At 46.3% G+C, this 26,681-nt stretch overlaps 1 protein-coding gene across 1 annotated transcript; it reads right to left on the bottom strand.

Moving 5' to 3' along the window:
• Positions 1-181: 181 nt before the first annotated feature.
• On the bottom strand, positions 182-26,477 carry LOC126413124 (protein krueppel-like). The gene is made up of 4 exons (XM_050083016.1): positions 26,369-26,477; positions 11,102-11,199; positions 10,829-10,921; positions 182-4,757 (listed from the first exon to the last, which is right to left on the bottom strand). Exons 1-4 carry the CDS (start codon positions 26,475-26,477, stop codon positions 4,029-4,031), a joined length of 1,029 nt encoding a protein of 342 aa, XP_049938973.1. The 3' UTR covers positions 182-4,028.
• Between the last annotated feature and the right edge of the window lie 204 nt (positions 26,478-26,681).

Below are 26,681 nucleotides of genomic sequence, written 5' to 3'. Positions count from 1 at the left end.
ACGCAATTCGTGTTAGGTCCGCTGCTGAAACGCAGCAAGCAAGTAGCAAGCAGCAGCCATTTGCAGAATGTGTAGGTTCGTTATGGATAAGAGCATTCAAAGTAATTCACAAGAGTAAATTTTCAGACATTTAAGATATTTATTAAATAAAAACCTGAATACAAATCAACAGTAACCACAGTTTATATCTCTTTGGCATACACCGGCAGTTAATATTTAAAGCTATGGTCCACAACACAGTTTTGTTATGAAAAAAACTCAGTCTTGAAATTGTTGTTACAAACGTGCATATTTAGGACTCAAAGGCTAATTGACAGTCTTATCTCTTCATGTAAATAATTTGTCTCTTTAAAAATCTCGGTCATGAGCTGCTATTTCACAACTGTCTCCAAAGAGATCTGAGAAAAAGTTAACATCAAAACCCCACTTATTTCTTAGTGGAAAGGAACGATACATATTTTCTCTCTGGAAAATGATTTGCATGCACTGCATTAGGAACTGATCCATTTAAGCTAGGCTAAAGTTGAAATACACAGTTTTAAGCAAAAATCAGACCTATACAGCATTGTTTCAACAGTAATAAAAATAAAAGCAACAGCACTGATTTCTACACCAATAAAAGCTTCTTAAGTAACAAAATTGCTAGGACAGTGCAGCCGTTAGGAACTAAACAGCAATAGTATGCAAACTGTATTCACACGGTAATGTGAAAACAGATGCGATTTGCCACACGGTATTGTACAAGATAAAAAATATCTGTTGCACATGCAAATATAAATATAAATATATATATATCAGTTGAACCATAGGAACAGCAATCCACGTAAGAAAAGTACACGTTTATACATTTATTCTCAACGATGTATTTCTCTTTTCAAAATATCTGCTAGATAATCTACTATTTACACTATGCTACTTTCACATTCAAAAGTGTAAAAAATGTAATATTCAGTTATAGTACATCCATACAAAAGTAAATGCCCTGAGAGTGTTTGGAATGGCTTCCATCTTAAACTAATCCTTAAAACCTACACATGACTACATACCATCCGGTACATACCCGTAATTGTAACGGCGTAGCGTGTTTCAGCTACGCCGTGTGTCCGCCAGTTGACCTGGCTGGACGAGGTGCGTGACCTCTGACCTCGGAGCGAGGCGTGGGGTCACTTGAGGATAAAAAAAGGACTGACCTCGCGCTGAACTGCTGGCTGGTACAGAACAAAAGGAGTAGGGAGGAGGAAGATTTACACTGCCTACTTAAAGGTTAGGAAGTTGTTATGCTGATGAAATGTACCCTGTAACAGGCGATGAAGTATGAGACTGCAGGTGTCGAGGAAATCAGAAGCATGATTTTCAGCAAGCAGGTGTCCACAACGAATGGCATGCTGGTGACTGGGTAGACCACACTACACACGAGCAACTGCAAGTGTCTAGAAGCTGGAGAGTCGCAAACAATCGCAAAGGCATACAGAAGCCTGTGGCGAGTTTCAGCTCGGAAATGCTCTGCGTTGGACAACAGCGGTTGTCACAGACGAACCTAAAACCGTTCAAGTTTTGTGCAGTTATTGTATACACGCCCCACGCCCTTCCCCCGTATCATATTTCCAATGAGATGAAACCACACTGCGTATTACAATTCCAACACCACAAAGAAAAACGCTGTCCAAAGAGTTTACATTTATTTCAGCCTTGGTTTGATTTTCAAATTCCACCGGACGAGGATGTAATTGGACGGCTCTTGATTAGTCTGATACCCTCACTTAAAGCTGATTTCAGTGGCCCTGGTTCAGTTTTTTGGTAGAGATGAGTTTTGTTCCGCAGTTGCATTTGTGCATCACATTTCCGTTGAAGAAAATGGCACTGGACGGCTAATGTCTGAAATTAATTTCCTTCTCTTTCCAAGTAATGTAGATACAGATTTCTATGGGCGAAGGAAAGGTAAGAAATTCGAGGTTCCTGTAGATACATTTCCAACTTCTCTGCAGCCGCGCTGGCACCATCGACCCTTGCCGTTCTTCACACTGACCTCGTATTTCGTGTTGCTGTGTCCAGACTGCTCATCGACTTCATTCTTGAGAACTGGCTCCGCTTCAGGTACAGCATGAGTGAATTCTCCCTTAGGTGAAGCTGACTGGAATGTGAAACTTGAAGAACGGCTAACGCTTATACGAGGAGTATTCCAAAACTAAGGTTCGTGGCCAATATTTATCTGATGACAGGTCTGTATGAAGTTTCGCGCATGCAGCCCTGTCTACCGACTCTTTAGGAAACTACTGGAGTATTGGTTTGATTCAGTAGTCGTTTTCCAGTCGACGAGAGCAGATCGCAATGGCAGAGACCATCGTAGATCCCGCCAGTTGTGAAGTGCGCTGTGTGACAAAAGATCTTCAGCTGCTGATATCTGTCGTGAGTTATGCCTAGTGTTGGACCTGAAATAATGAGAGACGAGCAAGTTCGAAAATGGTGTCGATAATTTCAAAATGACCTCACAAATGTTCGTGATGAACAGCGGGGTGGCAGACCTAGTCTGCGGACCAACGACATCGTTGATCAAGTGAACCAAAACTTCAAAGTGACCAGCGACTGACGACTTGTGGTCTGGCTAACGAATTCCAAAATGTCGCTCGAACCTCAGTTTACAGGTCTGTCACTGAACACCTTGGGTATCAAAAAGCGTGTGTGAGGCGGGTTCCAAAAATGCTGACTGATCAGCACATAGAGCAGAGAATGCATAGTGCACGACAGTTTTTGGAGTGCCATGGACAAGATGGAAAGGATTTGTTTTCCCACATTGTTATGGGCGGCGGGACGTGGATATCGTACACCGACGCAGAATGCAGTCAATACAATGACGCCATTCAAGCTCATCCAAACCAAAAAAGTTCACGTAATCTGCGTTCTGAAATCGAAAAATGGTGTCTACCAATTTATTTTTATTTATTTATTTATTTATTTATTTTGGACGAGAAGGGTGTCCTTTTGATTGATTTCATGAGTGGGCAAGAATTACACTAAAGGTATACTGTTAACGCTAACCAAACTGAGGGGTGCGATACCCACATGGACGCCGAGAGGAACTGACATCTGGCATAATCCTCCTTCACGATAACGCACGTCCTCACACCGCTGCCAAAACCAAGGAGAAGATTCAAAATGGGAACATTTTGATCACCCTCCACACAGCTCCGATCCTGCACAAGCGACTATTTCCTCTTCTTGCACTTAAAAAAGTGGCTGGGTGGACAACGGTTTCAAAACTACGATGAACTCAAGAGTGGCATTACCAACCGGTTCAATTCCCAGGCGGCAGGCCCGTATGCAGAGGGGTTAAAGAAGCTGGTGTAGCGTTACAGAAAGTGTATAGATGTGAACGAGTATTATGTGGAGAAGTAAAGAAGATATGTAGTAAAATATTACTGTCAATAAAAACATTTTCTAAATAGCTTATTTCTTTATGACCAGACAGACCTTAGTTTTGGAATACGCCTCGTATATCAGGCAGTATTGAGCATTGCTTGTAATGAAGGATTTGAGGTCCGCAGAAGCGAGATAGAATGTCTCCGACTTTACTGTCATCCTCCACGCTAATGTATTCTGTAGTCTTGTCACCAGATCGTTGTCGACTACATTCTTGCAGTCTGGCCTGCTTTCAGGTACAACGTGAGTGAATTCTTCCTTAGGTGAGCCAGCTTGAAACAGGATACGTGAACAACTAATCTCAATATATCAGTCAGTGTTGAGCACAGTTTGTGTTGAAAGACAGGAGTTTCTTCTTGTACATTTGTGTTGTTGATATGCTGATAGATTTGAACGTCGTCGAAGTATCTTCGCGCTCAATGAAGGAATGGGTCTCCGCCATATTCACCAATACCATTGCTGCTGTTTCCTGCACCCTGTTTTCCCGTAGATACCGACAGCGAGTGTTCGCTCGACAGAGAGGAACGAGACCTGACAGTTCTTCAGCAGTCGTTCGGAGAGAAAGGACGAAGTGTCCAGCGCGACGACTGGCCGACCCTCGCAGCTGGGGGCTAGGACAGCTGTGGGGCGCGGTGGCGGAACTTGGGGTGGTGGTGCTTGGCCAGGAAGCTGGAGTCTTGGCGGACCACCGCCTTCATGGACAAGTCCTCCGGCTCGGTCTGCTCCGGAGGTACACTGTACATTACCAAGTTCTGCTCGTCGCCGTACCCGTCGTCCATCTCGTCGTCCTCGTTGACGAACTCGGTCCCGTTGTCGTCGTGACCCGAACCGGTCTGGACGCCGTCGGAGAGAGGCGGCGACGGAGACTCCGGGGGCGGGACGGCGGCTGCGACCACCGAGGGCGGCGCCTGCGCGGGTGGCGGGGGCGGAGGCCCGGAGCACTTGTGGTGCGCCAGGTGGTGGCGGCGGCGGAAGCGGCCCCCGCACGACGCGCACTCGAACGGCTTCTCGCCGCGGTGGATGAGCGCGTGCGCCTTCAGCTGGTTGGAGTCGGAGAAGCGCGACGGGCAGAGCGTGCAGGCGTACGGCCGCTCGCCGGTGTGCACGCGCAGGTGGCGCCGCAGGTTGGCCACCTGCACGAACTGGCGGTCGCACTGCGTGCAGTGGTACGGCTTCTCGCCCGTGTGCAGCCGCATGTGCGTCTTGAGGTGGTGGTCGCGCGTGAAGCGCTTGCCGCACGACGCGCACGCGAACGGCTTCTCGCCGGTGTGCGTGCGCTCGTGGTTCTGCAGTACGTGCTTGTAGCCGAACGACCGGCTGCACACCGAGCAAGTGAACACCTGCACACAAAGAAACAGCCCACTGTACTAGGTGTCCGAAGACTGTGTTTGTTTCCAGTTTGGTGGTGAAGATTTCTGCTTTGGAAGCTGCAGCAGTGTTTAATGATGGGAATGTGGCAAGAGGGTTGGGTTGGGTTGTTTAGGGGAGGAGACCAGACAGCGAAGTCATCGGATTAGGGAAGGACGGGGAAGCAAGTCGGCCGTGCCCTTTCAAAGCAACCACCCCGGCATTTGCCTGGAGCGATTTAGGGAAATCACGGAAAACCTAAATCAGGATGGCCAGACGCGAATGTGGCAAGACTTCACATCCTCAGCAAGTTGGGATTTACACCTGGAGTCTTCACTGAGCACATACTGCAGATCATCAATAAGCAAAGAATCCCGAAGGCGGAGACTTCAGTCCACAACATACAAAAAATTGCTAAGCAAAGGAGCAGAGAAGCTAAAAGAGCTGTAGAGAATGATGAGGAAGAAATGGAATATGGATATGAGCAGTTTTAGCTAAGGTATGATAGATTTTTTTTTTTTCATTTCATCCAAACTTTAAAATGATTTTTCTGCAACTTAAGGTTTTCTGCTTTCAGGAACACATATCAGAAACTACTGGAAGGATTGCAATGAAATTTGGCACACCTATTCTTTTACTTTGAAGCAATATTTAAGTGGAACAAAATTTTAATCGAGATATTATACACTGTTTTGTGGTTGATAATATATTGAAAAGTTTGCTTGTAAAAAAATGTTCGAATCCAAAATATCACAGAAAATAATAGCATTAATTTACCAAACACTTACTGCACTTAATTGTACACCTATTAGTGTAGATTATTTTACCATTAAAAAAATTTGCCAAATTTGACTCGAAATTATGAAAAGTGTACCTTAAAATAATAATGCAATAAAAAATTCGAAATTATCTCACTGCATTAGACTGTTATTAAAAAATTCTGATTTTTTTAAAAAATCATATTAGATCTCTATACATAAGTTTGCAAAATTTCAATGAGATTGATCAAAAAATGGCAAAGATATGGATTTACAAAAATATCAGTGCAAGAATGCAACTGTCTCCCCTTAACGGGGGTAGCACGTCAAACGGGACGACTTGGAGCAGGAGAGACACCACAGGAATTTTTAATTTCCACTGTCTATAATTTTAAAAATAAATTCATAAAACTTTGTCAGAATGACCAGAAAGGATTCAGGATTTGCACTTTTAGTGGTGGAAGTTCAAAAATATAAGAAAATAATTTGTTTTTTTACATTTGTATTTCACATTTTTTTCACTTACCATTGGCTGCATTTGTTGCTATAGATACACTTTTCTTCATAAGTAAGGGAGATTCTTCGATGAATTTTGCACAGCATATAAACCATACTTACAGGTGTATGAAACTCTAGAATTTTCCAAATCTGTTAAAAACTGTGGTAAAAATTGAGATAATTAACAATAAAATTTGAGTTTTTTCTAAACATGAAGTTTAAAATGTAACAGCACATTCATTTTTTCATAAATTAAATAATTTCTAGAGTTTCATACACCTGTAAGTATGGTTTGTATGCTGTGCAAATTTCATCAAAGAATCTCTCTTACTTATGAAGAAACGTGTACCTACAGCAACAAACGCAGTCAATAGAAGTGAAAAAATGATGAACTTTCACATGTAAAAAAAATATTTTGTTATTTTTTTTAACTTCCACTGCTATTATTGTGAATCCTGAATCCTTCTTGGTCATGTTGACAGTTTTATGAATTTATTCGTAAAAGTGTAGACAGTGGAGATTAAAATGTCCTGTGGTGTCTCTGCTGCTTCAAGACGGCTCGTTTGACGTCCTACCCCCCCCCCCCCCCCCTTAAGGCCCCTCCGGCACATGCGTGGTGGATTCACTTAGCGTTGCGCGTGCGCTACTTGAGCACGTTCGATTCTGCAGCGCCGCACGCTCTCCGTGGTGAAAAGACGCCGCATCGATATCAATTCAATTGTCTTCGCGTGGTTCCATCACAGACCGACGCCGTCTACGGAGGGAACGAAGTTTTTCGACGACTGAATTCCATGCCGAATTCAATTGGAAACCGCCGTCACGATTAATAAGAGACTCATTGTCAGACAGCCGTATTTCCACGGATTCGTTAATAACAGAACTCTAAAAGTTAGACGTATGGGGTACAAGTTTTGTCTCTTTGTATTTCATGGCATGACCAGAGGAAATACAGTGTTCGGCGATGGCAGACTTACAAGGCTGAAGAAGGCGAGTATTCCGCTGATTTTCTACATTGCGATCCTGCACAGTATCCGTCGTTTGCCCTATATAAGATTTGCCACATTCACACAGAATCCTGTAAACACCTGCCTTGCGCAACTCTAGGTCGTCTTCGACAGATCCCAACAGCGTCCAAAATTCTGCGTATTTTCGCTGAAATATTACCAATATATGGTAAATAGGCAGTCGTTTTAAATGCCTCTTCCTCTTCTTTGTTCCGTCGTTTACAGTACTGCAGCGCTCTCTCCACTTGCTGGGACGAATATCCATTCTTCAGAAATACAGTCTGCAGGTGCTACCTGAACAAAGAAGAGGAAGAGGCCTTTAAAAAGGCGCAGCAGACTCGAACGCGCTCAAGTAGCGCACGCGCAACGCCAAGTGAATCCACCACGCATGTCCCGGAGAGGTCTTAAATACCAGAGCTCAGGGAGTTTTCGATAGTATCACCTGAAGATGGCTAGAAGACTCTGCGCCGAAACATTGTGGCAGGAAGTTGCAAACATCCGGCAGTTCGTCCGAAATTTTGTGGAACAAGTAATATGGTGAAGACTGAATAGAAACAAAACATTTGGAAGGGGCTAAGCGACATGTGTTGTAAAATATTATAATACTTACTTTCAAACCGATATGTGTGCGCAAGCCATATGTAAGTACAATAATTTTACAACATATGTCGTTTATCCACTCCCATCTGTTTGTCTCTATTTAGTCACCATCACATTATTTGTTTTTGATTGATTGAAAGAGTGATGTCCAACGCTGAGTATGTATGGAAACATGTACATGAATGTAAAGCACCTGACAATGGGCACAGCTCAAAACCGATCAAGTGCTAAATAAAAACGCCTTTTGCAGGGTGTTTACAAATGATTCATAGGATTTTGGATGAATGTATCACACTAATTACTACATACAAATAATGAGTGACACAAGTTTCTTACACATAATTAGAAATTTTTTATGTGCCATCCTTGTGTTACACAATACACATCTATACGATAGTCAATTTCAGACCACTGACGTTCGAGCATGTCCCTATCAGCCGGCCACTGTGGCCGAGCGGTTCTAGGCGCTTCAGTCCGGAACCGCGCTGCTGCTACGGTCGCAGGTTCGAATCCTGCATCGGGCATCGATGTGTGTGATGTGCTTGGGTTAGTTAGGTTTAAGTAGTTCTAAGTTCTAGGGGGCTGATGACCTCAGAAGTTAAGTCCCATAGTGCTTAGAGCCATTTGAACCATTTTGTCCCTGTCAGTGTTCGCCAGCGCAGCAGTAATGCGATCCCGGAGTTCAACCAATTTGTGAAATAGGTGGTACACACAAACTGCCTTTCGCGTGTTCCCATAGAGAAAAATCACACACTGTAAAGTCGGGAGAGATTGGAGGCCACCTGAAGAGCGTCAGGTCATCCTGAGCATATCGCCCAACCCATCTGTTTGGAAGTTCCTTGTTCAGATGGCGACGCAGTTCTTTATGCTAGTGAGGCGGAGCTCCAACTTGCTGGAATATGAAGTGTGGGTTACCAACTATCAGTCTCGGAAACAGCCAGTATTGTAACTCGTGTAGGTACGTCATACCCGTCACAGTTTTCGCAGGAAAAAAATTAGGGCCCGTAAACGTTGCTACTTGACAGCGCAGAAGACATTCACCTCTGGAGAATCCCTTTCAATCTCCATTGTAATATTGGGATTTTCGGTACCCCATATACAGACGTGAAGATTCACTTTACCGTTTAGGTGGAACTCGGCCTCCTCATCGGTGGGGAAATTCGTCATCTTCCATTTCTTACTGGAAACGTTCACAAAATACACGTCTGATGGTGCAGTCGTTTGGCTGTAAACGGTGCAACAGCCGAATGCGATACAGTTACTGGCGTATTCGCTTCCGCAGTCCATCTACATATACATCTACATCATATTCCGCAAGCCACCTAATGGTGTGTGGCGGGGGTACTTTCGGTACCGCTATCCGATCCCTCCAACCATGTTACACTCACGAATAGCACGTGGGAAGAATGGTTGTCGGTAAGCCTCTGTATTGGCTCTAATTTCTCGAATTTTCTCCTCGTGGTCAATACGTGAGATCTATGTGGGGGGAAGTAATATGTTGTCCGATTCCTCCTGAAAAGTTCTGTCCGGAAATTTCAGTAATAAATCTCTCCGTGATGCACAACACCTATCTTGTAACGCCTGCCAGTGAAGTTTGTTTAGCACCTCCGTGACGCTCCCTCGCCAGCTAAACGATCCCGTAACGAAACACACCGCTCTTCGTTGGATCTTATCTATCTCCTCTATCAGACCTACCCTATAGGTACCCCAGATACATGAACAATACTCAAAAATCGGGCGAACAAACGCCTTATAAGCCACTTCTTTCGTGGACGAGTTACATTCCCTTAATATTCTTCCGTTAAATCTGAGTCTGGTATCTGTTTTTCCCACTATCTATTTCATGTGGTCATTCCACTTAAGGTCGCTCTGGATAGTTACGCCTAGATATTTAACGACAGACGCTGCCTCCAGCTGTTTGTCATCGGTAGTGCAGCTGTACAATAGTGGATTTCTTTTCCTATGTATGCGCAATATGTAGGGTGAACTGCCAGAGCCTGCACCATTCATCACTTCTCTGCGGGTCCTTCTGCAAATTCTTACTATCTTCTGGCGTTGTTACTTTGATGTTGACAACTGCATCCTTTGCGAACACCCTTAAAGAGCATCCGATGGTTTCTACTAGATCATTTATATGGTTCAAATGGCTGGAACTTGAACCCAGGTCTCTTGCTTAGTAGGTAGATGTGATGATGTTTGGTTTGTAGGCCGTTCAACTGCTCGGTCATCAGCCCTGGAAGTCCCAACGGTACCGACCGGCCGCCGTGTCATCCTCAGCCCACAGATGTCATTGGATGCGGATATGGAGGGTCAGCACACCGCTCTACCGGCCGTATGTCAGTTTACGAGACGGGAGCCGCTACTTCCCAATCAAGTAGCTCCTCAGTTTGCCCCACAAGGGCTGAATGCACTCCGCTTGCCAACACCCAATTTTTTTCGCAGTCGTTGATTCCTTGACTACGTTACAGAGAGCACGCAGCCCTCTGACCGAACACGCTGAGCCACCAGAGCATTGCGGATATCACTGCTGCATGGCCTCCACTATTACGCCGCCCTCCCTAACACAAACTTCAATTCACACCTTCAGTCAACTTCCCTCTACTTCAATCGTCATGCACAGGGAGGATTTCCTCATTACGTAAAAAAACTGGGGTATTATTCGAATGGTGGAGAGGCTCGGCATTACTGACAATTTAAGAAGGAGAAAATGGGCTGAAAGTGTGAAATGAAGTCTGTGTCACGGAGCGCATTGGACTGCACGTCCGTGCAGTTGTAGCAGCCAACTTGCTATGGTGGTGTACGGGTTAGCACATCTGCGTAATAAGAAGGAGTCCGAATCCTTGCGGTAGCACAAAGTTTCAAATATGGCTCTGAGCACTATGGGACTTAACGGCTGTGGTCATCACTCCCCTAGAACTTAGAACTACTTACACCTAACTAACCTAAGGACATCACACACATCCATGCCCGAGGCAGGATTCGAACCTGCAACCGTAGTAGTCGCGCGGTTCCGGACTGCGTGCCTAGAACCGCGAGACCACCGCGGTCGGCGCACAAAGTTTAATTCAGCTTCTACACAGTAACAAATCAGTAACTGAAGAACTTGTCTAGCAAGATTTTAGTGCGGCCGCTAAAGAACTTGCTGACGTGCACCCCAACACAACGTCATCATCTCCTGAAGCCACAGTGTTTGCGATGACGCACCTTGTCGCCGTTGGGCGTGGTGGGTCCCGACGAGGTGGCAGCCTTGTCGTCGGGCGAGGGCGTGGTGGCGGCGGGCGACCCGGGCTTGGAGGAGGCGGTGGGTCGGCGGCGGCGCGGCGTGCTGGAGGCGGCGGCCGGGGGCGGCGCCTGCGGGGGCGGCACCGGCGGCTGCGGCAGCGTCGGCCAGTAGAGCGGGCGGGCCGCCAGCGTCGCCTGCAGCCCCAGCAGCAGGCCGGGGTGCGGCAGCCCGGGGAAGGCGGAGGCGGCGCGCACCACCAGGCCGCCCGGCTCGTTGTTGTTGTCCGCCTCCGGGGGCGGAGAACCCTTAGCCGGCGGCGCGCCTGCGGACGGCCCTCGCCGCGACACCAGCCCTGCTGGCACACACACACACACACACACCCCTGTAGTTGCCTGCCTGCTAACTTATAACAATTTGTTTAGAGGTACTTCGCCCTCAGACTACAAGCGAAAACATAATTTTGAGAAAATCCATGGTAGTTCAATAAAATACCACATCGTGGGAACATATAGCGTAGACCGCCCGTAGGAGAATCTGAGAACATCGATTTTTATATATATATATATACTACTTGCCATTAAAATTGCTACACCAACAAGAAATGCAGATGATAAACGGGTATTCATTGTACAAATATATTATACTAGAATTGACATGTGATTTCATTTTCACGCAATTTGGGTGCATAGATCCTGAGAAATCAGTACCCCGAACAACCACCTCTGGCCGTAATAACGGCCTTAATACACCAGGGCATTGAGTCATGCTTCCCATGCAGCTTCAACACGATACCACAGTTCATCAAGAGTAGTGACTGGCGTATTTGTGACGAGCCAGTTGCTCGGCCACCATTGACCAGACGTTTTCAGTTGGTGAGACATCTGGAGAATGTGCTGGCCAGGGCAGCAGTCGAACATTTTCTGTATCCAGAAAGGCCCGTACAGGACCTGCAACATGCTGCTGAAATGTAGGGTTTCGCAGGGATCGAATGAAGGATAGAGCCACAGGGCGTAACACATCTGAAATGAAACGTCCACTATTCTAAGTGCCGTCAATGTGAACGAGAGGTAACCGAGACGTGTAACCAATGGCACCCCATACCATCACGCCGGGTGATACCCCAGTGTCGCGATGACGAATACACGCTTCCAATGTGCGTTCACCGCGATGTCGCCAAACACAGATGCGACCATCGTGATGCTGTAAACAGAACCTGGATTCATCCGAAAGAATGACGTTTTGCCATTCGTGCACACAGGTTCGTCGTTGAGTACACCATTGCAGGCGTTCCTGTCTGTGATGCAGCGTCAAGGGTAACCGCAGCCATGGTCTCAGAGCTGATGGTCCATGCTGCTTCAAACGTCGTCGAACTGTTCGTGCATATGGTTGTTGTCTTGCAAACGTCCCCATCTGTTGACTCAGGGATCGAGACGTGTCTGCACGATCCGTTACAGCCATGCGGATAAGATGTCTGTCATCTCGACTGCTAGCGATACGAGGCCGTTGGGATCCAGCACGGCATTCCGTATTACCCTCCTGAACGCACCGATTCCATATTCTGCTAACAGTCATTGGATCTCCACCAACGCGAGCAGCAATGTCGCTATACGATAAACCGCAATAGCGATAGGCTACAAACCGACCTTTATCAAAGTCGGAAACGTGATGGTGCGCATTTCTCCTCCTTACACGAGGCATCACAACAACGTTGCACCAGGCAACGCCGGTCAACTGCTGTTTGTGTATGAGAAATCGGTTGGAAACTTTCCTCATGTGAGCACGTTGTAGGTGTCGCCACCGGCGCCAACCTTGTGTGAATGCTCTGAAAAGCTAATCATTTGCATATCACAGCATCTTCTTCCTGTCGGCTAAATTTCACGTCTGTAGCACGTCATCTTTGTGGTATAGCAATTTTAATGGCCAGTAGTGTATTATACTTCCGCTTGTATGTTGTGCGTAGAATACTGACTTGTACTTAACTTCATCCTGCGCAATGCGAGGAAAGTAAGTCCCAATCGGTCGCGAAATGGAAACCACTCGTAAAATCCGGTAAAGCTTTGCACAGATGTGTTGGGCAGTGTCTCTAGTATGCCCGTCGATCATGTTGCGTCGCTCTTTTCAGTTCTGAGTGAACAGTGAGCACATAAAGATGCGTAGGGAATAGCCTCTCCCGCCAAGTAGGAGGGCCTGGTTAGATATTTCGCCTGTGTCATGCAGCCCACATAACACAACTGTAGAGCAGTTACTTCTTCATACCGATTCTCGGCCATACTCTGCAGGGGCAATGAAGAAGCTCCTGCTGTGTTTCCGATGAGAAGTGTTCGATCACCCACAATACAGTCCGTAATTGGCTCCCCCTGAGTCTCATCTCTGCTCACAAGAACTGCTGGCTATGAAGACAAAATTTTTCCACAGAAAGCGAGCTGCTGACCAGAGCAGATAACTGGCCGAAAGCACAGGCGGCTGCTTTCTATGACGAGGATATTGGAAAATTGATACGACACTACGACATAAGTCGAATTTGGAGCGACGACTAGGTAGAGAAGTAGGTGGAAGCTGTACCTAAGTGTTGCAAATAAAACATTTCCGGTTTTCACTGTGGTTTCCATTTCGCGCCCTATCGGAACTTATTTTCTGGACAAACCTCATTAAGGCTGGATTTTCCATGTGACACCTCTAACATTTTCGTAATTGCCAATGCTGTTCTGTTTTCATCCTTTATCGTAGTTTACATAGTTGTCGAAACTCATGATAGAGTGAGAAAATTGTAATAAAACTATCTTAATGTGGCGAAACCTCAACAGTAACAACGTTCGTCATCTTGTCAAATCTTCCGTCAGTCAAAATCTATGGCATACACCTCCAACACGCTCCATGACTGACAAACACCTCAGGCAGCGTTGTACACTTTCAAACATACGGCAAACATAGTAAAATTCGACAAATTTTTTGATTGTTTACAAGGGTCTTTAGAGAAAGGAACTGTTGCGTTCAAATTGGAGAAGCAGGCACGCTACAGCGGAGACCTGCCTTCACCCCCACACCACGACAGAATGACCGACATAAGCTCTATTGAGTCACCCTTCACCACTTCGGATAAAAAGCCGTAGGAGTGATAAGCTAAGCGTCGCCTTCCCGATAAGGATGTCTACAGGAACAATTTTTTCCGGAGTTAGTACTTCACTGTGTCTCCACTGACGCAATAAAACCACGATGACTATATCTGCGAACCCCATGTCGTTGCAGCTTTCCGACGGAGCCAATTCTGACCCAAGTTCGTGACGGTGTTGTTAAATCGTTGTGAACAATTAGTGTGGAAGTCACCCCCATCTTTAAATAAAATGTACTGGTCTCCTTTTGTAGTTATTTGTCTTTTTCTGGTGACAGTCAAATTTACTTATTTTGTGTTTACTTTAACTCATTGGAAACAATTTTCAAGCATGTTTTGCTCATCATCAGGCTTCTATATAGACAGATGACACGTAAAGATAAAAATCTTAAAAATTAACCCAGAAATGTTTGTTTAAAGTCTACTGTTGCGGTAATTGGAGGGGCGGAGGGGGGCAGTAGGTGGCCACAAATTGAAGTCCAGTGGTGTCTTTTGCTGGCGTGGAACTGTACCTCGTTGTTTGTTGTGATTGGTACGACAGTGATTTTGGTGTCCCAAAGCTTCATCGGCGTCGTTGGCACACTGACGGAGCTGTAGGGTAACATTACTATTGCGCTGCTTGGTCTGAGATTGGTTTTGGCGCACTTTCATTGCACAAACGTTTATACATAGACGTAAACAGTATTTGTTAAATAAAATATGGCGGCATTGCTGTGGTATTAATCATAACAAACGAGGGACAGCCCCATGCAAGCAGAAGACACCTGTTTGGCCACCTACTGCACCTCCACCCCTCGTCCCTCAAATACACCAATAGTTACTCTAGCAACAGAACAGTGGACAAAATAGTTGTAGGTTAATTTAGATTAAGACATTTTATCTTTAAGTACTGTCTAATGATGAGAAAAATATACTTGAAACTCGTTGGAATATGTTAAATTAAATATAAAATAAATAAATTGACTTTAATCATAAAAATACAAATAAATATTCCACACTCAGTCACCGTTCCTAATCTTAGCCAGCATGGCCACAATTAAGCCATCATTTGCAGTTTCAGATGGTATTGGTAAAAGTCACGATTAAACTAAAACGTTGCATTTAAAGAATAAAGAAATTATAGGTTCTATGAGTCGCATAGAATTTAATCAAGCATGATTCCCTAGCCACCTTCATCGAAGCACATTCTGTACAAACCCTAATGTAAATGTGATGGAGAAACAACATAAAATACACGGTCTTGGTGAAAACTGGTAATTTTTTTATGTGATAGCAAAGTTTTTTTAAAGAAAATTTTTTTTTTAGAATTCTACGTCTTTATTCTTCATGTCTACAAGTTTATATACTTATTTCTCAATATAGTCACCCTGGCGACGAACACATTTCTCCCAACGAGAGACTAGTTTCTTGACACCGTCAATTTAGAATGTTTGACTTTGTTGACGGAGCCACAACCCCACCTCTGCTTACACCGCTATCACTATCAAAATGAAGTCCTCGAAGTTGGTCTGTAAGTTAAGGAAACAGATGAAAAACGGGAGGGACCAAGTCTGGAGTGTACAGAAGATGATCGATGACAGGGAACCCAAGGCGTCGGACTGTTGCAGATGTCACAGCAGTGGTAGCACGCTGTTTGTCACGCACAGTAATATTTACGTTACACACTGTCATGTTACGGTACACAGTTCGGAGCCCTCTGCAGACATGAAGAATAAAAATGTAGAATGTTAATGACGTTTGTTTTACTTAAAACGTTTCAAGAGTTTTCACATAAAAAATTAGCACGCGTTACTTTTCAGCACGCCCTCGTATAAATCAAATTTTGTCGCATGCAGGCTACACGCAACCAGAAAACTGATTTCGTACAACAGTTATCGCTATTACATCAACCAATACTCAACAAAATGGCAGTTCTCCTTCGTCAAAATAAGGTTTGGTTCTGTTGATCGTCTGTGTGTGTCTGTTAATAGTGTTGGCAACAGAGTGGATCGTTGCATTACTTAACTGGTTGTGTATTCACATATCAGTTCAGCCTCCTTCGCAGGCCGTGTCTTTTTTTACATAGTTGCTTCCATGTATCCACAATTCCGCCTCACTGAAGTGCTTGGCTGACACGGAGAATAGAAGGCGGTGGCGCGATCGAATAATCGCCGATCAGGCGTTACGTAGGGAGGAGGCAGTGTGAAATCGAGTAGGCCGGTATCTCGTGTTTGAATGTCGCGCGCTAGAGCGTTTCCCTGTTTGCACGGCGCGTGTTTGCCGACGGTCTAGACGCGTAATAAATATGGAAGCGGCTTGTGTGTACCATAGAGAGCAGTGGAGAATATTGACTCGCCGACAATATCGCTCAACGCCCAGGGCGAGCCGTTTTTTCCAATTCCTTCCTTGTAGCCTCATCTGTAATTCTAAAACGACTCCTCCAGAGAACTTTGAGGCGGTGGACACTAACCTCCGCGGACAGCAAATTTCTGCATCTACGTCTGCTTTCACGCGCTGCAGTTGCCGGTTCTACTACTGACTGTCGCCCACATTCGTTGACCTTGCTAAGTACCAGCCCCTGAAAGTAAATTTGCATCCACACTCCAGAAGCCACGATATAGTGTGTCCTACTGGTAACAACATCTTTTCCTCACTTCCCCGTTCCGTTTACGAAAGGCACGTTGGAAGAATTATTGCGATAATCCGCCCTCGATTTTCGCGTCTTATTCATTTCGCTGGACATGTATGGGTCGAAATAATACGTTGCCCGACTCTTGCTGGAATATATACTCTCGGAATTTTAACAACAATCCCTTACGTGATACAAAATAAGTATATTGCAGCGTATACACTGGAGTTGGTTGAGCAGTTCCTTAAGTGTCCCGCGCTTACTAAACTATTCCGTGCCGAAACGTGCCGCTCTTCGCTGGGCTATAGCTTTCATGAAGTCATTCTAACAAGCGCACCTCATAATTGAGCAATAGTAAAAAATCGGCCAATCCTTTCGACGATGAATTACATGTACAGCTAGATGATTAGTCTGCAAATGACCCTTAAGTGCCTGGCAGAGGGTTCATGGAATCACTTTCACACTCTTTGTCTACCGTTCCACTCTCTAACATCGAAACGGGAAAAATGAACATTTAAATCTTTCCGTGTGAGCTATGATTTCTCTTATTTAGTTACAATGATCATATCTCCCTATGTAAATGGGCGTCAACAAAATATTTTCGCATTCGAAACAGAACGTTGGAGATCGAAATTGCTGGAGAAGATCTCGCCACAGAGAAAAAAGGCCTTTCTTTTAATGATTGCCACCCCAACTCGCATGTAATATCCGTAGCACTTTGTCCCCTATTTCGCGGTAATACAAAACGAGCTGCTATAGTACCAACAACGAAATAAGGACAAGATGGTGTTACGGAATACGGATGTTTTTATTGCTTTTGTCGTGGTCTCCTTATAGCGCTTAAGAAGATCCTAAATGCAGAAGGATATGAACACATATTCAAAATGGTTCAAATGGCTCTGAGCACTATGGGACTCAACTACTGAGGTCATTAGTCCCCTAGAACTTAGAACTAGTTAAACCTAACTAACCTAAGGACATCACAAACATCCATGCCCGAGGCAGGATTCGAACCTGCGACCGTAGCGGTCTTGCGGTTCCAGACTGCAGCGCCTTTAACTGTACGGCCACTTCGGCCGGCGAACACATATTATAGCACTGTTTAGTGCGTACGGTACAGGAACAGTTCGTAGACGATAACTCTTTGTATCAGCATGTTAATGCACGCCGTCACAAAGCAGCATCTGTAATGCCCTGTGAACAATAACAGTCCTCAAATGGACTGGTCTGCGCAGAGTCCTGATGTGTGCCCAATGGAACGCCGTTTGGATGTGAGAAAGTCAACTTTGCTCCAAATACCAGCGTCCTACGTGGTTTGGTTCTTGAGGAAGAATGGGCTGCCATTCCTGAACAGACATTGAGACACCTCACTGAAAGTGTCTCCAGCAGTGATCAAGCCTCCATAAAGGCAAAGAGTGGACATACCCCTTATTAATGTCCACCGATAGCTGTCCAGGTAAGTTCGATTAGACAGTGCGTGGATTGTAGATGTTCTCAACAGTAGTCGCAACCTAACGGACATAACGCTGAAGCAACTTCCATATCCTGAAATAACTTCGATTTGGTGCCATATATGACAGAAAACGGCAAAACTCGCAGATACACGATTCTAGTTCGTTGACATCGCAACGAAGGTCCTCATGTAACGTCCGAAGCCCTGAAAATGAATATGTAGCTTCGGAGTGTGCATCAGGGAAGAAGTTGTTCATAAAAGGCTTCTGTTAAGGCAGGCTATAGACCCGACTTAAGGTGGATTTATTTCAAGACTAACTCGCACTTTCTATCACTGTTACATTCAGGCTACCACTTCCAGCCTCTGTGAGATTCATCGTCAAGCTCAAAGAAAGGTTTACATGGCCAAGATCTCTAAAGAGAAAGAGAACCTTTAAGGAACAGAAGTGAATGAAAGTTAGGAAAGCAGTAGATAAAAAGAGCGGAAGGAGAGAAGAGGGGAAGAAGTTTTTTGCTGAAGTTTCCGTAAGAAAATTTGCTAGATGAACTGGAAATTAATGCTATTAGAAGCAGTGAGGATGCCAGGCTGTCGAGGAATGAGAAGAGCTGTGCGGAAGGCGAGTGCACAGTTGAAGGAGAATTTAAGAATACAGGAGTGGCGAGAGCAAGAACGCTGGGGTCCGCACCAGACGAGGGGATGTCGGCCGGCGGCGGCGGCGGTGCGCGGGGAGAAATGAGACGCAGGGGGAGCTCCATATTGGCGTCTGCCATGATCGATATGTGCGCCGCAGTCGGAGGGACAGTCGACAGTCGATCACGGCGCCAGGGGAGCCGCGCCGGTATTCCATTACAAGCTCCTCTTTGTTCTCGCGCTTCGTGCGGCGCGACTCCAATCTTACACGCGCTGTTACAGTGTAGCACCAGGGAGGAACCATCCGCAGGTCATAGCAGACTGTTATCTTCAATGATACCTCACGGCGTCCTAGAGGAGCGATTCATTCGTTAATACAGGGAAATCATAAGCGACAAGTAACTTTTCGAAAGCCAAATACTATAATCCCACGAACTTCTTTATTTGACAAAAACTCGTTTTCCGGGCAGCAGTACATACGAGGGACGTTGAATAAGTAATGCAATACCTTTTTCTGAAACCAGTTTGGTTTCATTCAGTATTCCAACACATCACATTATTCCCCACTGTTTTCTTTGCAAGCCCCTATTTCTCAACGTTGTCAATGCGACGGCATTACGCCACCTTACAGGGAGAGCCCTCTATGCCACATGGTACTGCTCAGCTGGCCGGCGTTGCGGCCAACGTCTCGCTGAACAAATAACCTCTCCATCACGCACGAAGTGCTTCCCGTGGAGTGCAGCCTACATTGGGCTAAACAAATGGGAATCGGAATGTGCGAGATCTGGGCTGTAGGGTGGATGAGGAAGAACAGTCCAATGAAGCTTAGTGAGCTCTCGGGTGCGCAGACTTCTGTGAGGCATTGCGTTGTCACGGCGAAGAAGTTCGTTTGCATTTTTGTGGCAACGAACACGCTGAAGTCGTTCCTTCAGTTTCCTGAAGGTAGCGCTGCAGGAGTCAGCTGTGTGCGACCGGCCGGTACGCGGGATATCAAACGGGTTTCCGCAACCTGGTTGGGATGATGACAGACGCATCGCCCAACGACTCACCGTGCTTTTTTTCACTGCCAGGTCTCCGTAGACATCCTGCAAGCGCCTATGTGTATCTGCGAAGCTCTGGTTTTCCGCCAAAAGAAACTCAATGATAGCTCTCTGCTTGGAACCTGGACCAACGAGACATACGGGCCCTGCAAGGAACTGGTGGCGTCACACAATCGGCTTGTCCGTCACACTTCGCGAACGCTCGGCTCCGTTTGAAGAGGTACCGACTAAGGGCCTTAAATTTCTCATGTGTTACCGTGAGCGTACTCGCATTTACACGAGCAGGCAAGCATTATTAAACTCGTCTGAAATAGCTACTCGGTCCCCGCCGGAGACGGCTACTGGCACTCGTAGGACCTACAGTGTCACGTGCTGTGACGTACACACCACGTTCTGTACTTCTCGTTGGACTCGCTTGGAAAACAACTCCGTTACAGACGCCATTTTGAACAATACGTATAGCGCCGCTACTTATCCGAACTCCACGAAATTATAGGAGCTAAAGCGAGAATAATTCACGATATCCCACAACAAATTCCGCAGTTTTTTGGCCGAAGTTGATAGAGGAAAAAGGAGTTTTGCATTACTTATTGAACGCTGTTCGTATATAAGTACGCGTTTGTCGCTGATTAGTTAGAGTAGACGGTTAACAAGTGGAGCATCCAAATTAGATTCCCGGTACTGCCAAGGATTTTACCTCGGTGGGAGGACTGGTACGGGCTGCACACAGCCTCGTGATGCCACCCGAGGAACTACTTGACCTAGTAGTCTTCTTTTCTTTTGTTAACAAAAATAGGCATAGCAAGAACTTGACATCCTTGGCATCTTCTTCATCCTTCTGGCCGTCAACCTGATGACGAATACTGGCACGTTCGGTGGTGTTAACTGCTCTCTAGGATGTGAATACCGCCGTCGCTGGTCATCGAAGTCTGGAATCTCGCTGACTGGAGTAGAATTGTCTTCAGTATGATGCTAGATGCTCCACTTGTTAATTCTGTCCGAGAGCGAAAAAGGACTTGGAAGAGCATTTGAACGGAATGGACAGTGTCTTGAAAGGAGGATATAAGATGAACATCAACAAAAGCAAAACGAGGATAATGGAATGTAGTCGAATTAAGTCGGGTGATGCTGAGGGAATTAGATTAGGGAATGAGACACTTAAAGTAGTAAAGGAGTTTTGCTATTTGGGGAGCAAAATAACTGATGATGGTCGAAATAGAGATGATATAAAATGTAGACTGGCAAAGGCAAGGAAAGCGTTTCTGAAGAAGAGAAAGTTGTTAACATCGAGTATAGAATTAAGTGTAATGAAGTCGTTTCTGAAAGTATTTGTACGGAGTCTAGCCATGTATGGAAGTGAAACATGGACGATAAATAGTTTGTACAAGAAGAAAATAGAAGCTTTCACAATGTGGTGCTACAGAAGAATGCTGAAGATTAGATGGGTAGATCACATAACTAATGAGGAGGTATTGGATAGAATTGGGGAGAAGAGGAGTTTGCGGCACAACTTGACTAGAAGAAGGGATCGGTTGGTAGGACATATTCTGAGGCATCAAGGGATCGCCAAGTTAGTATTGGAGGGCAGCATGGAGGGTAAAAATCGTAGAGGGAGACCAAGAGATGAATACACTAAGCAGATTCAGAAGGATGTAGGTTGCAGTAGATATTGGGAGATGAAGAAGCTTGCACAGGATAGAGTTGCATGGAGAGGTGCATCGTACCAGTCTCAGGACTGACGACCACAACAACATGAGTCCCGCTTCCAACTGAGCCTCTGTGACCGACGTAGACGTGTCTGGAGACGCCCTGGACAGGTATGAGATACCAACCAGGCTGTCAACTGCCATACGGCCCGACAACCAGGAATGATGGTCTGGGGTGCCATTTTTTTTTCACAGCGGGATCCCTTTGGTTGTCATCCGCGGCACCTTTTCGACACAGCGGTACGTCGACGATATTGCACACCCCGTTTTGTTGCCATTCATGACAGGCATCCTGGGCTTACGTTTCAGCAAGACAACGCTCGTTCGCAAGCGGCGATTGTTTCTATTGGTTCTCCTCGTGCTTGCCAAACCCTACCTTGGGCAGCAAGGCCGCCAGATTTCTTACCAATTATGAACTTTCGGAGTATTATGCGCTACCGCCTCGGGAGCCAATTGAACAGAATTTGGCACGATATCTCTCAGGAGGACATCCAACGACTCTATGAATCAATGGCAAGCCGAACAACTGCTTGCATAAGGGCCAAGGATGGACTTCACTAACTTGCTCAATTTGTGAAGCTATTTCTCTTGAATAAATCATTCAGTCTTTCTGAGATTGTAATGTTATCCCATCTAGCGTTTTCCGTCCCATTCGGAAGTTCCTTCATGGTGCGTCCTTTTTGTGAAAGAGTGTGTCAATGAAACATTAAACTTTTACTTCTTACACATGCACTGTTCTTTCTGGAAACTTGTAACTGATCAAATGGAAACAAAAACGGGGGTTTATCGTGTCGCCAACGACTTAGTAATAAAAGGTGGAGCACAGTTCACTGAGGGTAAGGATGACAAATAAAGTTCAAAGGAAGCATCCCGGTGTTCGCTGAAATGGTTTAGAAAAATCACAGATGGTCAGATGGGAGCTGGAACGCTGTTGCTCCAACTCACTCGGTCTGTTATAGCGAAACCGTTTAACAGCGACAGCTGCATCTACTCAGTGTATACTTGACGGAAGCGAATTGCGCGAGGGGAACACGCCGTTCCACTCGGTCTAGCGAACTGTGCGGCACTCATTTTCAACCGACTTCCACAAGAACTGAAGGTGATCAGTATCAAACTGCTTTTAAAGCATAGGCCAAGATCTTCCCCTTACAGATTCCTTCTGATTGTACACCGTAATGCTCATGATCTCTATAGCTCTCGGTGTTGCTACCGTTACTTATAAACGAATGCAGTTCAGAATATAGTGCTCTTGTAATGAGGGCTCAGGTGTGTTACCTGATCCAGCCATCCGGATTTGCGATTTCCATGGTTTTCCCAAAACATTCCATGCGATGGCTGGGATGCTTCCTAACAATAGGTCAAGGCCGTCACCATCCTCGTTCCCTGCACATTATTAGTAATCTGGTATTAACATACAATACAAACATCATATTATTATTATTATTTTATTATTCAGTACATTTAATTACTATTTTTTTAATTTAATGGTTTTATGACAGTGTACAATGGCACTATGCAATGGCACAAAACGAAAATAATCTTCCTTCCTTCTTGAGTAATGTTTATTCTTGACATCGAAGTTATTCGCAGCGGCAAGTGCTCTTACCAATTGAGCTAACCAGGCATGACTCCAACCCTCTCAGCTTCACTTGACAGAAGCTCTCCTGTGTAGAAGAGAGGTGCTGATGGAACCGAAGCTGAGAGTTCCGATCGCGATTTCTACCTGTATAGATGAGATGGCACAGCGTTTACCCACGAAAGGCAGAGGTTCCAGGTTCGAGACACAATCCGGCACTCAGTTTTAATCCGCCAGCAAGTTTTCAACCTTTGTATTGCTCGTTATTTCTAGCTGTCTCAAGAGCCACACACAGTACGGTCACAGGACCACTAAATGTCTACAGAACAAAATCTCTTGTTGGGAGAAATGTGTTCGTTGCCCTGGTGACTATGCTGAGAAACATTAGGAGTCTTCAACTGAAAAGGTACGAAACATCGTAACAACCAAACCGGTTGAAATTTGCACATGTCGCTTTTAGATAACGTAGAGAGACATCTACGGGCACGAATGTAGTGCCCAGCGAGGTCACGCGCGTCTGTCACCTGCCCCTAAAAGATTAAAAGCTGTGCCCTCAGCAGAGAAAGTAATGCTCACCATCTTTTTCGACGTCCGAGGTGCGCTACTTATCGAATTCCTCGAGCACGGGAAACCCATTAACAGTGACGTGTAGTGTGAGACACTCCGTAGCCCACGCAAGTCCATCAAGAGCAAACGGCCTGGACTGCTCACGGAGGGAGTGATTCTGCTCCTCGATAAAAAGCGTCCATACGTCTCCAAGGCCACACAAAGTGAAACGGCCAAGTTCTAGTGGAAGCAGCTTGAGCATCTGTCCTTCATGCCGGACATGTCACCCTGAGATTTACATGTGTTTGGTCCACTAAAAGAACATCACAAAGGAAAGCACTTCAACTCGGACGGCGAAGTGAAGGACACAGGGGAGGAGGATTGGCTCCTGTCACAGCTACAAGAATGCCGGGAAAAAGGAATCCTTTGGGTCATGAAACAATGGGATAGTTGTGCTCGGGTCTCTGGTGATTACTTTTGAATAACTGCCATTATACAGACAATGCTGTTTCGTACCATGTGTTCTGAACACCCTTCTTCATTTTGTAGACATGATGAATACAGATGTAGAACCTTAATAAAATTTGTTTTATTTAAAGCCGGCCGGGGTGGCCGAGCGGTTCGAGGCTCTACAGTCTGGAACCACGCGACCACTACGGTCGCAGGTTCGAATCCTGCCTCGGGCAGGGATGTGTGTGATTTACTTAGGTTAGTTAGGTTTAAGTACACTACTGCCCATTAAAATTGCTACACCACGAAGATGACGTGCTACAGACGCGAAATTTAACCAGCAGGAAGAAGATGCTGTGATATGCAAATGATTAGCTTTTCAGAGCGTTCACACAAGGTTGGCGCCGGTGGCGACACCTACAACGTGCTCACATGAGGAAAGCTTCCAACCGATTTCTCATACACAAACAGCAGTTGACCGGCGTTGCCTGGTGCAACGTTGTTGTGATGCCTCGTGTAAGGAGGAGAAATGCGTACCATCACGTTTCCGACTTTGATAAAGGTCGGATTGTAGCCTATCGCAATTGCGGTTTATCGTATCGCGACATTGCTGCTGGCGTTGGTCGAAATCCAATGACTCTCAGCAGATATGGAATTGGTGGGTTCAGGAGGGTAATACGGAACGCCGTGCTGGATCCCAACGGCCTCGTATCACTGGCAGTCGAGATGACAGGCATCTTATCCGCATGGCTGTAACGGATCGTGGAGCCACGTCTCCATCCCTGAGTCAACAGATGGAGACGTTTGCAAGAAAACAACCATATGCACGAACAGTTCGACGACGTTTGCAGCAGCATGGACCATCAGCTCTGAGACCATGGCTGCGGTTACCCTTGACGCTGCATCACAGACAGGAACGCCTGCAATGGTGTACTCAACGACGAACCTGTGTGCACGAATGGCAAAACGTCATTCTTTCGGATGAATCCAGGTTCTGTTTACAGCATCACGGTATTCGCATCCGTGTTTGGCGACATCGCGGTGAACGCACATTGGAAGCGGGTATTCGTCATCGCCGTACTGGCGTATCACACGGCGTGATGGTATGGGGTGTCATTGGTTACACGTCTCGGTCACCTCTTGTTCGCATTGACGGCACTTTGAACAGTGGACGTTACATTTCAGATGTGTTACGACCCGAGGCTCTACCCTTCATTCGATCCCTCCGAAACCCTACATTTCAGCAGGATAATGCACGACCGCATGTTGCATGTCCTGTACGGGCATTTCTGGATACAGAAAATGTTCGACTGCTGCCTGGCCAGCACATTCTCCAGATCTCTCACCAATTCAAAACGTCTCGTCAATGGTGGCCCAGCAACTGGCTGGTCACAATACGCCAGTCACTACTCTTAATGAACTGTGGTATCGTGTTGAAGCTGCATGGGGAGCTGTACCTGTACACGCCATCCAAGCTCTGTTTGACGCAATGCTCAGGCGTATAAAGGCCGTTATTACGGCCAGAGGTGGTTGTTCTGGGTACTGATTTCTCAGGATCTATGCACCCAAATTGCGTGAAAATGTAATCACATGTTAGTTCTACTGCAATGTATTTGTCCAATGAATACCCGTTTATCATCTGCATTTCTTCTTGGTGTATCAATTTTAATGGCCAATAGTGTAGTTCTGAGTTCTCGGGGACGGATGACTTCAGAAGTCCCATAGTGCTCAGAGCCATTTGAACCATTTTTTTTTCCTTTAAAAAGCCTTGAGAGATCTCATATTAAAAAATTGGAGGCATTACTCTTCAGCGTGCCCTCGAAACTGAGCAGGCTGTCATGAAGCCGTAAACGGACATCGTTATCACGAGTGTAGTCCCACACTCCGCAGCCACGAAACGCAAGATGTTGGCGCCGGGGAGTCGTGTCCCACCCTTAATAGAGGCAGCCCCACGCAGACATCGGCGGGGCCACGTCATGTTAAACAAGACGTCATCGGGCCACCGCTCTGAGGACGTCCATCACGACGCGGCGCTGCCGTTTGTCGCCAGCCGCAGGGGGCTATCGGCGTTCCCCGCGGCTCCCTCTCCACGCAGCAGGCAGGCGGCGCGGAGCGGCGAGCAGCAGGTCCGGTAAATTACTGCGCACTGAGTCACTGGCCAGCGCCCGGGGGAAGTCATTGCGGCTGGTCACGAACGGCGGGGGCGCGCGCTCACGTATTCACGCACACTGACGCACGAGCGTGTGTGCACGCGGGGGAGCGGCGGGGAAGCCCCGGCCGGCGGCCATGATGCGCAATTGCGCAGGCGCAAGGAGTGTCGGGGTGGGAAGGGGGAGGCCGGTGGCGCGCCGGCGATCGGTGCAAGAAGCGCACAACGGCCAGGCGCGGCCGGCGGGAGCTGACCAGCTGTCCCGCGGCCATTGCGGGCCAGGGAGGGCGCGTCAGGCTGTCTGGCTGGCAGCCTCCCAACCCCACTGCCCCCAGCAGTGGCCCAGGTCACACACGCCGCCATTTTAACGTTCCCTTCAGCTGTGCTCCAACCTCTTACACTGCCACGTCTGCGAAATTATAGAATTTCCAGACCTGTTGAATGTGATGAAGAGTCTGAGCATAGAATACTGGTTGACAGAAAAACTGAGGAAAGAGTCATGAACAGTACCGGTAACGAAAATGAGATTGCCGACGACGTTTAACACCGTAGTTAAGGATCCTATAG

This window comes from Schistocerca serialis, chromosome 7, assembly GCF_023864345.2.
Source record: "Schistocerca serialis cubense isolate TAMUIC-IGC-003099 chromosome 7, iqSchSeri2.2, whole genome shotgun sequence".
Classification (NCBI taxonomy): Eukaryota; Metazoa; Arthropoda; class Insecta; order Orthoptera; family Acrididae; genus Schistocerca; species Schistocerca serialis.
Note: the sequence above shows the minus strand (reverse complement) of the source record. Positions and strands in the feature narration are given on the sequence as shown.

Excerpts from the sequence above, each read along its gene's own strand:
- LOC126413124 (XM_050083016.1), bottom strand. The coding sequence starts at position 26,477 with ATGGCGGCGTGTGTGACCTGGGCCACTGCTGGGGGCAGTGGGGTTGGG. Across the intron at positions 11,200-26,368 it reads CAATGGCCGCGGGACAGCTG|GGCTGGTGTCGCGGCGAGGG; the intron begins GTCAGCTCCCGC and ends GTGTGCCAGCAG. Across the intron at positions 4,758-10,828 it reads CCACGCCCAACGGCGACAAG|GTGTTCACTTGCTCGGTGTG; the intron begins GTGCGTCATCGC and ends CTTTGTGTGCAG.